At 54.7% G+C, this 13,796-nt stretch overlaps 1 protein-coding gene across 2 annotated transcripts in view; it reads right to left on the bottom strand.

The window, feature by feature from the left end:
- Positions 1-4,782: 4,782 nt before the first annotated feature.
- Positions 4,783-13,796, bottom strand: part of LOC138644318 (protein mono-ADP-ribosyltransferase PARP14-like) — a 148,739-nt gene continuing 139,725 nt past the window's right edge. For both annotated transcript variants that reach the window (XM_069732568.1, XM_069732569.1), the window contains 2 exons: positions 13,579-13,753; positions 4,783-7,100 (listed from right to left, as the gene is read on the bottom strand). In XM_069732568.1, the coding sequence (XP_069588669.1) occupies positions 6,817-7,100; positions 13,579-13,753 (459 nt within the window). In that variant the 3' untranslated portion in view covers positions 4,783-6,816. The remainder of the gene's footprint in view (positions 7,101-13,578; positions 13,754-13,796) is intronic.

Genomic DNA, 13,796 nt, shown 5'->3' with positions numbered 1-13,796 from the left:
TCGCTGGAACGTCACAAATCGTGCCGTTGTAGCGATCAAAATGCCACTGTGTGACGGTACCATTAGTTTATTGTAAGTGATATCTGTAATTTCTATGTAACCCCCTTCCAATGTAAAGCACCATGGAATCAATGGTGCTATATAAATAAATAATAATAATATCCTGAGCAGTCTCCTAGTCTCCAGAAACCCCAGGGGGATGTCCTGAACACACAAGTGGAAACATTTGACACCTTTTGATTCTTTTGAACAGATAGGCCAATTACAGCATGACACTATTTACTATGAGAAAGGTCACACAAATAGGTTCAAAGAAAAATACTGTATTCATTGGTAAAATAGCCAGGATCCAGTCACAAACCAAGGATTAGAATATAGGCTGGTTTAGAAATTTGACCTCCAGGTTGACTCTATAAATTAGGCCTTTACACATAGAAAGCTGTTCACAGATTGATGGGTAGCCAAGCTGATGTGATCCATTCCCTATCTATCACCCCCTCAGAGAGCAGAATGCCGGACTGCAAAGTTTAGATATCTCTGTAAGTTTTCTCCCTTTATGTTTATAACTGTTTTGCACATTTGTATGTCACTTTTTATTGTAACTCTCTACTAACCGGCCTCCCTCTTACCAAGCTCTCCCCTCTCCAATCTGTCCTGAATGCTGCAGCCAGGATCATATTCCTCACCAGTCGTTACACCGATGCCTCTACCTTGTGCCAGTCATTACACTGGTTACCCATCCACTCAAGAATCCAGTACAAAACTACTACCCTCATCCACAAAGCTCTCCATGGCTCAGCACGACCCTACATCTCCTCCCTGGTCTCAGTCTACCACCCTACCCGTGCTCTCATGCAGCTTTACATGAACCCCTGATCCTTACACTATGACTGGTCCGAACAACAAAAGCAATTGTTACCATCCACCTCTCGTGTCTCCCCTTTGCCTCATAGATTGTAAGCTTGCAAGCCGGGCCCTCACTTCTCTTGGTATCCGTTTTGAACTGTGATTATTGTTATGCTGTAATGTCTATTGTCTGTACAAGTCCCCTCTATAATTTGTAAAGTGCTGCGGCATATGTTTGAGCTATATAAATAAAAATTATTATTATTTCCATATTTTTATACCTTTTTATTGTAAGCACTGTACCTTTTCTATTATAGCTTAAAACTTTAATAAGTTTGAACCTTGTATGCTCGAAAGAATCCATAGCCTGAAAGTGTGTGATCCTGCTAATTGGCAGACAGTAGCAGTAGCATTTCCGGAACTCATCGCCCGTGTATTCGGTGAGTGGTGGCAGCGTGTATGAGTGGGGTGTGTGGAGTGTGTTAGGGTGTGATTTATAATAATAATCTTTATTTTTTATATAGCGCTAACATATTCCGCAGCGCTTTACAGTTTGCACACATTATCATCACTGTCCCCGCTGGGGCTCACAATCTAAATTCCCTATCAGTATGTCTTTGTGATTTATGCTCCCAATGCAGCATAGGACAGAGGTTGAATGCTGAACTGAGAGGAGACAGATTAACCCTCGCAGGTGCAACCCCATGTCACGTGCTGAGAAGCGGATACATGACGCTCTGCCCTTAGGGAGGTGCCTGAGCAACAAGTGTTTTCTGTTGCTAGTTCTCAGGTTCCTGACTCTTGTGTGTAATGCTCAACTTGAACCTCGCTAATTCTGGTTTGTCTCCTCAGTATACCCTTCATGCTTCCCTCGCCTTCTGGGGAGATGCCTGCACTACCTGCTTCTCTCCGTGCCAGCTGTTGCCTGCTACCCGTTTGAGCTGCCTGCTTCCTGTCTGGTTCTCCGCTACTTGCAGTACCTGCCTGCCCGCCAGTCCGGCTGTCAGCTTCCACATGCCCGGGGTCTAACTGGAGGTAGCACATTGTGTCTCCCGAACTATCCATTCTGGCCCTGTTTGAGGGGTCTTACTACGGGAGTCCGGGGCTCGCTTTGTCTCGCGCCCTCCGGAGCCCCCCGGGAAGTGGTTCCACAATGAGTTCAATAAACGAATGTGCACGTCACCACCTGTGCCTCCGTTTCCATTCGTTACATAACCCTTCTAATATCCTAACAAAATAAATGGGTGTGAAAAAACGACTGTAACGTAAAGTCACCCGGTGCCCACAGGGCGGAGGGACCGCCATGAAGTATTACAAAAAGCAATCTCATAATCAGTGCGACCAGAAGACTGTCAGGAAGGTGAACACTGGCTGCGGCACCAAGGGGTTAAGAACGGCGAGAGTGTGGCGCGTCCTTGCACCGGCTGCCATCACTAGCGCCCATCCTTCTACCCAGAGCAGGACACTGCAGCATCACATATCTGCAGTGCTGGACGCAGTCCTAGGAGACCTCAGAGTGTTACACACCTTTCATTTCTCACAATTCATAGTGGCGCTATTTCCCAGGTGTGAGCACAGCCATCTCTTTAGGAGCCAGACGCCCTCTACGACACAATCAGACAGCAGAGACTTTATTGAGATATTGCACGTATCGTCGCAGTGTGTCAGTGATACAGTAACAGATTGGCAGTAACAGGTCAGGGCATCTCTATAAGGCACATAGTGGTGATGTCCGGGAATCAGACCAGGGGGAGAGTCCTGCACCTGAGAGAACGGCAGCCAGCAGAGACCCTGTGCCCATGATTGTAAGCTCTGTGGCTCTGTCCCTCCTTTGGCTTCAGGAGCCGGTAGTTTCCAGACATACAGCAGCTTCTATCCGATCAGCTCCGTGCACTCCTACAGCTCGCCGTGCACCCCGCAAGGATCCGACACGTCCTTGAGATCTCGCCACGAGCCTAGTAAAAAGGAGGGAGTGTTCCCTTATTACAGTGACCTCCGCCTGGGATCTGTGGAGTAATCCTGATCTCCTGTCAAAAAGAAACCTAAACCATTGGTACATAGAACCCGTCAGCAAGCAGCTGTAGACAGGTACATAGACGCCGTCATCAAGCAGCTGTGGACAGGTACATGGACGCCGTCAGCAAGCAGATGTAGACAGGTACATAGACGCCGTCAGCAAGCAGCTGTAGACAGGTACATGGACGCCGTCAGCAAGCAGCTGTGGACAGGTACATAGACGCCGTCAGCAAGCAGCTGTAGACAGGTACATAGACGCCGTCAGCAAGCAGCTGTAGACAGGTACATAGACGCCGTCAGCAAGCAGCTGTAGACAGGTACATAGACGCCGTCAGCAAGCAGCTGTAGACAGGTACATAGAACCCGTCAGCAAGCAGCTGTGGACAGGTACATAGACGCCGTCAGCAAGCAGCTGTGGACAGGTCCATAGACGCCGTCAGCAAGCAGCTGTAGACAGGTCCATAGACGCCGTCAGCAAGCAGCTGTGGACAGGTACATAGACGCCGTCAGCAAGCAGCTGTGGACAGGTACATAGACGCCGTCAGCAAGCAGCTGTAGACAGGTACATAGACGCCGTCAGCAAGCAGCTGTGGACAGGTCCATAGACGCCGTCAGCAAGCAGCTGTAGACGGGTACATAGACGCCGTCAGCAAGCAGCTGTAGACGGGTACATAGACGCCGTCAGCAAGCAGCTGTGGACAGGTCCATAGACGCCGTCAGCAAGCAGCTGTAGACAGGTACATAGACGCCGTCAGCAAGCAGCTGTGGACAGGTACATAGACGCCGTCAGCAAGCAGCTGTAGACAGGTACATAGACGCCGTCAGCAAGCAGCTGTGGACAGGTCCATAGACGCCGTCAGCAAGCAGCTGTAGACGGGTACATAGACGCCGTCAGCAAGCAGCTGTAGACGGGTACATAGACGCCGTCAGCAAGCAGCTGTGGACAGGTACATAGACGCCGTCAGCAAGCAGCTGTGGACAGGTCCATAGACGCCGTCAGCAAGCAGCTGTAGACGGGTACATAGACGCCGTCAGCAAGCAGCTGTGGACAGGTACATAGACGCCGTCAGCAAGCAGCTGTAGACAGGTACATAGACGCCGTCAGCAAGCAGCTGTGGACAGGTCCATAGACGCCGTCAGCAAGCAGCTGTAGACGGGTACATAGACGCCGTCAGCAAGCAGCTGTAGACGGGTACATAGACGCCGTCAGCAAGCAGCTGTGGACAGGTACATAGACGCCGTCAGCAAGCAGCTGTGGACAGGTACATAGACGCCGTCAGCAAGCAGCTGTAGACGGGTACATAGACGCCGTCAGCAAGCAGCTGTGGACAGGTCCATAGACGCCGTCAGCAAGCAGCTGTAGACGGGTACATAGACGCCGTCAGCAAGCAGCTGTAGACGGGTACATAGACGCCGTCAGCAAGCAGCTGTGGACAGGTACATAGACGCCGTCAGCAAGCAGCTGTGGACAGGTCCATAGACGCCGTCAGCAAGCAGCTGTAGACGGGTACATAGACGCCGTCAGCAAGCAGCTGTGGACAGGTACATAGACGCCGTCAGCAAGCAGCTGTAGACAGGTACATAGACGCCGTCAGCAAGCAGCTGTGGACAGGTCCATAGACGCCGTCAGCAAGCAGCTGTAGACGGGTACATAGACGCCGTCAGCAAGCAGCTGTAGACGGGTACATAGACGCCGTCAGCAAGCAGCTGTGGACAGGTACATAGACGCCGTCAGCAAGCAGCTGTGGACAGGTACATAGACGCCGTCAGCAAGCAGCTGTGGACAGGTCCATAGAACGCGTCAGCAAGCAGCTGTAGACAGGTACATAGACTCCGTCAGCAAGCAGCTGTAGACAGGTCCATAGACGCCGTCAGCAAGCAGCTGTGGACAGGTACATAGACGCCGTCAGCAAGCAGCTGTGGACAGGTACATAGACGCCGTCAGCAAGCAGCTGTGGACAGGTCCATAGACGCCGTCAGCAAGCAGCTGTAGACGGGTACATAGACGCCGTCAGCAAGCAGCTGTAGACGGGTACATAGACGCCGTCAGCAAGCAGCTGTGGACAGGTACATAGACGCTGTCAGCAAGCAGCTGTGGACAGGTACATAGACGCCGTCAGCAAGCAGCTGTAGACAGGTACATAGACGCCGTCAGCAAGCAGCTGTGGACAGGTCCATAGACACCGTCAGCAAGCAGCTGTAGACAGGTGCATAGACGCCGTCAGCAAGCAGCTGTGGACAGGTACATAGACGCCGTCAGCAAGCAGCTGTAGACAGGTACATAGACGCCGTCAGCAAGCAGCTGTGGACAGGTACATAGACGCCGTCAGCAAGCAGCTGTGGACAGGTACATGGACGCCGTCAGCAAGCAGCTGTGGACAGGTACATGGACGCCGTCAGCAAGCAGCTGTGGACAGGTACATGGACGCCGTCAGTAACCTGCTGTAGACGTGTACATGGACGCCGTCAGTAACCTGCTGTAGACGGGTACATGGACGCAGTCAGCAAGCAGCTGTAGACGGGTACATGGACGCCGTCAGTAACCTGCTGTAGACGGGTACATGGACGCCGTCAGCAAGCAGCTGTAGACGGGTACATGGACGCCGTCAGCAAGCAGCTGTAGACGGGTACATGGACGCCATCAGCAGGATGCTGTAGACGGGTACATGGACGCCGTCAGCAAGCAGCTGTAGACGGGTACATGGACACCATCAGCAAGATGCTGTAGACGGGTACATGGACGCCGTCAGTAACCTGCTGTAGACGTGTACATGGACGCCGTCAGTAACCTGCTGTAGACGGGTACATGGACGCCGTCAGTAACCTGCTGTAGACGGGTACATGGACGCCGTCAGTAACCTGCTGTAGACGGGTACATGGACGCCGTCAGTAACCTGCTGTAGAAGGGTACATTGGCGCTGTCAGTAAGCTGCTGTAGACAGGTACATGGACGCCGTCAGTAACCTGCTGTAGACGGGTACATGGACGCCGTCAGTAACCTGCTGTAGAAGGGTACATTGGCGCTGTCAGTAACCTGCTGTAGACGGGTACATGGACGCCGTCAGTAACCAGCTGTAGACGGGTACATGGACGCCGTCAGTAAGCTGTTGTAGACGGGTACATGGACGGCGTCAGTAACCTGCTGTAGACGGGGACATTGGCGCTGTCAGTAACCTGCTGTAGACGGGTGCATGGACGCCGTCAGTAACCTGCTGTAGACGGGTACATGGACACCGTCAGTAACCTGCTGTAGACGGGTACATTGGCGCTGTCAGTAACCTGCTGTAGACGGGTGCATGGACGCCGTCAGTAACCTGCTGTAGACGGGTACATGGACGCCGTCAGTAAGCTGCTGTAGACAGGTACATGGACACCGTCAGTAACCTGCTGTAGACGGGTACATTGGCGCTGTCAGTAACCTGCTGTAGACGGGTACATGGACGCCGTCAGTAAGCTGCTGTAGACAGGTCCATCAAGCAACGTCTTTGAATCCTCCAGTGTCTTCGACTTCCAGGGACGTGATGTGAATAGTGCGGCTGGGGTTAAGGTGGGCTCACTGATATTGTACTGGAGTAGCCGGACCTCTGAATTTTACTGACCGTCTCCGAAGTGACGGCTTTTGCCGGGTGTTGCGGCTGTTCTACCACATCCGGGACGCTCCATCGTCCCGGGCTGCCCATGAGGATGTCCACAGCTGCCTCATGCAGGAGCAACAATCTACATAAAGCTGTCTGAAAGTAGCAGATAAGACGGTAGGGAAGTGATTCAGGCGCAGAGACCACCGGTGGGGAGTTCAGGGGTCCACATTGGGAGAAGGGTCCAGAACATGTTTCTCCTAAATGCTGGTCGCCATGAAGAACTAGGATAGAACAATAAATGATGTGACAGGTGAGGCCCGCAGAGCATTGTGGCCCCTGGTTGGCAGCAAAGTCCAGGCCTGTATGTGGCGGCCTCTCAGCAGAAGGTGATGTGGTACTCGGGGTACGCCTGGATGTCATTGAATATGATGAACATGGTGGGTCTGGCCGGGTTGTCGGTGACGCTGTCGTACAGGTCGGTGATGTTAGCTGCGTTCTTGGCCGGTGGAGCCAGCATTCCCTTTTGGCCGGCACAGAACTCTCCTGTGAGGACCCGGGCCAGGTACAGGTGCTTTTGGCCTCTGGCATCAGCTGGAGAGAAACTTTGGGCAGAGTAACTTGCGGCTACAGCAAAGTACGTTCCGTTTCCATACATGGCGGCTGTGAGGAGACAAAACGAGAGTTAAGACTATAACAACAATCACACGAGTCATGTACAAACACTGGAACCCAACAGGTCCCTGTTCAGACTAGAAAAGTCCCTAATCTGACCGTGGAGGTCAGCACCAGAAATGTAGACAATGGCGCTCCACTCAGCGTCGTCTTATGTTGTGAATTCTGTGGCAGAGCTCCCTCCTGTGGTCACAAGTGGTACTTCGGCTGATTCTCTCTGGGAGCTTCCGTTTGTGGAGGAAAGTGGTACTGCAGCTTCTGAGTTTCCTCCCTCAGGTGATCTGGTGAGGTCGTTAGATGCTTCTCTACTTAACTCCACCTAATGCTTTGATCCTGGCTTCCTGTCAATGTTCCAGTGTTGGACTTGTTTTTCTCTGGATCATTCCTGTGGCCTGCTGCTCTGCATAGCTAAGTGCTTCTTTGCTATTTGTTTGCTATTTTTTCTGTCCAGCTTGTCTATTTGTTTTGCTGGAAGCTCTGGGACGCAAAGGGTGTACCTCCGTGCCGTTAGTTCGGTACGGAGGGTCTTTTTGCCCCCTTTGCGTGGTTTTCTTTAGGGTTTTGTGTAGACCGCAAAGTTACCTTTCCTATCCTCGCTCTGTTAAGAAAGTCGGGCCTCACTTTGCTGAATTTATTTCATCCCTACGTTTGTCTTTTCATCTTAACTCACAGTCATTATATGTGGGGGGCTGCCTTTTCCTTTGGGGTATTTCTCTGAGGTAAGGTAGGCTTATTTTCTATCTTCAGGCTAGTTAGTTTCTCAGGCTGTGCCGAGTTGCATAGGCAGAGTTAGGCGCAATCCACGGCTGCCTCTAGTGTTGTTTGGAGAGGATCAGGGATTGCGGTCTGCAGAGTTCCCACATCTCAGAGTTCGTTCTATGATTTTGGGTTATTGTCAGATCACTGTATGTGCTCTGACCGCTATGTCCATTGTGGTACTGAATTGCCTTTCATAACAGTCTTACCCAGAATGTCCATAACTACCCCCTCTATAAAAAAAATGCACAAAATAATACTGACTATAAAGTCAAATGCACAGAAGTCTGCAGAAAATGCCCCGATCTATAAACGTGTTCACACACACAGGAAGGACGGAAGAAAACAAGAAGAACCACAGCAGGATTGGTTGGAAAACCTTCCAGAGCCCAAACATAAAGGAAAGCAAAGGGTGCTGGGGAGGAAGACGCACACCAAACCGTAGGAAAAGCAACAGTAAGATCATCGCTAGCTGAGGAGACGCCATCTACAGATATAGCCAGCAGCGATGCTGGGGCGAGAATAAACAGCCCGGACCAAGAGGTGATCGGACAAAAGAGCCATCAGTAGATGGACAGAGACCAAACAGGCTGTGGCTCAGCAGAATGGGAAACCGACTACACAGCAAGAGATCACCGGATCGAAACCGAGACATGACAACAAGTGTAAGCAAAACACAGCTCCACACGTGAGACTGGAGGAAATTCCCTGATATGGTGAGAATCCCACACAACGGGACCACGAGCCAGGCAAAGAGGGACAGCAGACCAAATGCAGAGACCCTAGGCTGGACACAGCAGGACCCCGAGCCAGGCAAAGAGGGCCCCAGACCAAATGCAGAGAGACCCCGGGCTGGACACAGCGGGATCCCGAGCTAGACAAAGACGGCCCCAGACCAAATGCAGAGACCCTAGGCTGGACACAGCGGGACCCCGAGCCAGGCAAAAAGGGACAACAGAAGAAATGCAGAGACCCTGGACACAGTGGGACCCCTAGAAAGGCAAAGAGGGACAGCAGACCAAATGCAGAGACCCCGGGCCAGACAAGGTGAGCAACAGCGGGCAAGACCTTGGAAAGGACACACAGCACCAGGATGTCACTTCACCAGGGCTCTATTTTCTGGGTACTCCTCTCAGTTTTTGGGATTTATGTTCCAGATGAGTATTTCTGGGGTGCATCTTGTGGTGCGGTATTTCAGGGGTACATCTTGCATTCCTGTTGTGCACCTCGCATTGTGGCATTTCTGGGGTGCACCTCGCATTGCGGCATTCCTGGGGTGCACCTCGCATTGCGGCATTCCTGGGGTGCACCTCGCATTGCGGCATTCCTGGGGTGCACCTCGCATTGCGGCATTCCTGGGGTGCACCTCGCATTGCGGCATTTGTGGGGTGCACCTCGCATTGCGGCATCTGTGGGGTGCACCTCGCATTGCGGCATTTCTGGGGTGCCCCTCGCATTGCGGCATTTCTGGGGTGCCCCTCGCATTGCGGCATTCCTGGGGTGCACCTCGCATTGCGGCATTTGTGGGGAGCACCTCGCATTGCGGCATCTCTGGGGTGCCCCTAGCATTGCGGCATTTCTGGGGTGCCCCTCGCATTGCGGCATTTCTGGGGTGCCCCTCGCATTGCAGCATTTCTGTGGTGCCCCTCGCAGTGCGGCATTTCTGGGGTGCCCCTCGTATTGCGGCATTTCTGGGGAGCACCTCGTATTGTGGCATTTCTGTGGTGCCCCTCGCATTGCGGCATTCCTGGGATGCACCTCGCATTGCGGCATTTCTGGGGAGAACCTCATATTGCGGCATTTATGGGGTGCCCCTCGTATTGCGGCATTTCTGGGGTGCCCCTCGTATTGCGGCATTTCTGGGGTGCACCTCGCATTGCGGCATTTGTGGGGTGCACCTCGCATTGCGGCATCTCTGGGGTGCCCCTAGCATTGCGGCATTTCTGGGGTGCCCCTCGCATTGCGGCATTTCTGGGGTGCCCCTCGCATTGCAGCATTTCTGTGGTGCCCCTCGCAGTGCGGCATTTCTGGGGTGCCCCTCGTATTGTGGCATTTCTGGGGAGCACCTCGCATTGTGGCATTTCTGGGGTGCCCCTCGCATTGCGGCATTTCTGGGGTGCCCCTCGCATTGCGGCATTTCTGGGGTGCCCCTCGCATTGTGGCATTTCTGGGGTGCCCCTCGCATTGCGGCATTTCTGGGGAGCACCTCGTATTGCGGCATTTCTGGGGAGCACCTCGTATTGCGGCATTTCTGTGGTGCCCCTCGCAGTGCGGCATTTCTGGGGTGCCCCTCGTATTGCGGCATTTCTGGGGAGCACCTCGTATTGTGGCATTTCTGTGGTGCCCCTCGCATTGCGGCATTCCTGGGGTGCACCTCGCATTGCGGCATTTCTGGGGAGAACCTCATATTGCGGCATTTATGGGGTGCCCCTCGTATTGCGGCATCTCTGGGGTGCCCCTCGTATTGCGGCATTTCTGGGGTGCACCTCGCATTGCGGCATTTGTGGGGTGCACCTCGCATTGCGGCATCTCTGGGGTGCCCCTAGCATTGCGGCATTTCTGGGGTGCCCCTCGCATTGCGGCATTTCTGGGGTGCCCCTCGCATTGCAGCATTTCTGTGGTGCCCCTCGCAGTGCGGCATTTCTGGGGTGCCCCTCGTATTGTGGCATTTCTGGGGAGCACCTCGCATTGTGGCATTTCTGGGGTGCCCCTCGCATTGCGGCATTTCTGGGGTGCCCCTCGCATTGCAGCATTTCTGTGGTGCCCCTCGCAGTGCGGCATTTCTGGGGTGCCCCTCGTATTGTGGCATTTCTGGGGAGCACCTCGCATTGTGGCATTTCTGGGGTGCCCCTCGCTTTGTGGCATTTCTGGGGTGCCCCTCGCATTGCGGCATTTCTGGGGAGCACCTCGCATTGCGGCATTTCTGGGGAGCACCTCGTATTGCGGCATTTCTGTGGTGCCCCTCGCAGTGCGGCATTTCTGGGGTGCCCCTCGTATTGCGGCATTTCTGGGGAGCACCTCGTATTGTGGCATTTCTGTGGTGCCCCTCGCATTGCGGCATTCCTGGGGTGCACCTCGCATTGCGGCATTTCTGGGGAGAACCTCATATTGCGGCATTTATGGGGTGCCCCTCGTATTGCGGCATTTCTGGGGTGCCCCTCGTATTGCGGCATTTCTGGGGTGCACCTCGCATTGCGGCATTTGTGGGGTGCACCTCGCATTGCGGCATCTCTGGGGTGCCCCTAGCATTGCGGGATTTCTGGGGTGCCCCTCGCATTGCGGCATTTCTGGGGTGCCCCTCGCATTGCAGCATTTCTGTGGTGCCCCTCGCAGTGCGGCATTTCTGGGGTGCCCCTCGTATTGTGGCATTTCTGGGGAGCACCTCGCATTGTGGCATTTCTGGGGTGCCCCTCGCATTGCGGCATTTCTGGGGTGCCCCTCGCATTGCAGCATTTCTGTGGTGCCCCTCGCAGTGCGGCATTTCTGGGGTGCCCCTCGTATTGTGGCATTTCTGGGGAGCACCTCGCATTGTGGCATTTCTGGGGTGCCCCTCGCATTGTGGCATTTCTGGGGTGCCCCTCGCATTGCGGCATTTCTGGGGAGCACCTCGTATTGCGGCATTTCTGGGGTGCCCCTCGCATTGCGGCATTTCTGGGGAGCACCTCGTATTGCGGCATTTCTGGGGAGCACCTCGTATTGCGGCATTTCTGTGGTGCCCCTCGCAGTGCGGCATTTCTGGGGTGCCCCTCGTATTGCGGCATTTCTGGGGAGCACCTCGTATTGTGGCATTTCTGTGGTGCCCCTCGCATTGCGGCATTCCTGGGGTGCACCTCGCATTGCGGCATTTCTGGGGAGAACCTCATATTGCGGCATTTATGGGGTGCCCCTCGTATTGCGGCATCTCTGGGGTGCCCCTCGTATTGCGGCATTTCTGGGGTGCACCTCGCATTGCGGCATTTGTGGGGTGCACCTCGCATTGCGGCATCTCTGGGGTGCCCCTAGCATTGCGGCATTTCTGGGGTGCCCCTCGCATTGCGGCATTTCTGGGGTGCCCCTCGCATTGCAGCATTTCTGTGGTGCCCCTCGCAGTGCGGCATTTCTGGGGTGCCCCTCGTATTGTGGCATTTCTGGGGAGCACCTCGCATTGTGGCATTTCTGGGGTGCCCCTCGCATTGCGGCATTTCTGGGGTGCCCCTCGCATTGCAGCATTTCTGTGGTGCCCCTCGCAGTGCGGCATTTCTGGGGTGCCCCTCGTATTGTGGCATTTCTGGGGAGCACCTCGCATTGTGGCATTTCTGGGGTGCCCCTCGCTTTGTGGCATTTCTGGGGTGCCCCTCGCATTGCGGCATTTCTGGGGAGCACCTCGTATTGCGGCATTTCTGGGGAGCACCTCGTATTGCGGCATTTCTGTGGTGCCCCTCGCAGTGCGGCATTTCTGGGGTGCCCCTCGTATTGCGGCATTTCTGGGGAGCACCTCGTATTGTGGCATTTCTGTGGTGCCCCTCGCATTGCGGCATTCCTGGGGTGCACCTCGCATTGCGGCATTTCTGGGGAGAACCTCATATTGCGGCATTTATGGGGTGCCCCTCGTATTGCGGCATTTCTGGGGTGCCCCTCGTATTGCGGCATTTCTGGGGTGCACCTCGCATTGCGGCATTTGTGGGGTGCACCTCGCATTGCGGCATCTCTGGGGTGCCCCTAGCATTGCGGCATTTCTGGGGTGCCCCTCGCATTGCGGCATTTCTGGGGTGCCCCTCGCATTGCAGCATTTCTGTGGTGCCCCTCGCAGTGCGGCATTTCTGGGGTGCCCCTCGTATTGTGGCATTTCTGGGGAGCACCTCGCATTGTGGCATTTCTGGGGTGCCCCTCGCATTGCGGCATTTCTGGGGTGCCCCTCGCATTGCAGCATTTCTGTGGTGCCCCTCGCAGTGCGGCATTTCTGGGGTGCCCCTCGTATTGTGGCATTTCTGGGGAGCACCTCGCATTGTGGCATTTCTGGGGTGCCCCTCGCATTGTGGCATTTCTGGGGTGCCCCTCGCATTGCGGCATTTCTGGGGTGCCCCTCGCATTGCGGCATTTCTGGGGTGCCCCTCGCATTGCGGCATTTCTGTGGTGCCCCTCGCATTGCAGCATTTCTGGGGAGCCCCTCGCATTGCGGCATTTCTGGGGAGCACCTCGCATTGCGGCATTCCTGGGGTGCACCTCGCATTGCGGCATTTCTGGGGTGCCCCTCGCATTGTGGCATTTCTGTGGAGCACCTCGTATTGTGGCATTTCTGTGGAGCACCTCGTATTGTGGCATTTCTGGGGAGCACCTCGCATTGTGGCATTTCTGGGGTGCCCCTCGCATTGCGGCATTTCTGGGGTGCCCCTCGCATTGCGGCATTTCTGTGGAGCACCTCGCATTGCGGCATTTCTGGGGAGCACCTCGCATTGCGGCATTTCTGGGGTGCACCTCGTATTGCGGCATTTCTGGGGTGCCCCTCGCATTGCGGCATTTCTGGGGAGCACCTCGCATTGCGGCATTTCTGGGGAGCACCTCGCATTGCGGCATTCCTGGGGTGCACCTCGTATTGCGGCATTTCTGGGGAGCACCTCGCATTGCGGCATTCCTGGGGTGCACCTCGTATTGCGGCATTTCTGGGGTGCCCCTCGCATTGCGGCATTCCTGGGGAGCACCCTGCAGTGCGCTGTATTCGGCCCTCGCTCACCGTGTCGTCCTGCATAGCTCCTATTGAAGCCATTGTGATTGATGTGTTGGATGGATCTCAGGTCGGTCCCGTGGAAGAGTCGCCTCTCGCTCTGCGCACTCCTGCTCTTCACCTCGATGCGCTGCTTCTTTATCTGGTAATTCAGCCACAAGTCCTTGTTCTGAACCCTCTGGATCTGTGAGGACAGAGCAGAAGATAATCAGAAGAACAGGGCAGAG

The sequence above is a fragment of the Ranitomeya imitator genome, chromosome 7 (genome assembly GCF_032444005.1).
Source record: "Ranitomeya imitator isolate aRanImi1 chromosome 7, aRanImi1.pri, whole genome shotgun sequence".
Classification (NCBI taxonomy): Eukaryota; Metazoa; Chordata; class Amphibia; order Anura; family Dendrobatidae; genus Ranitomeya; species Ranitomeya imitator.
This window is presented reverse-complemented; position numbering and strand designations above follow the sequence as displayed.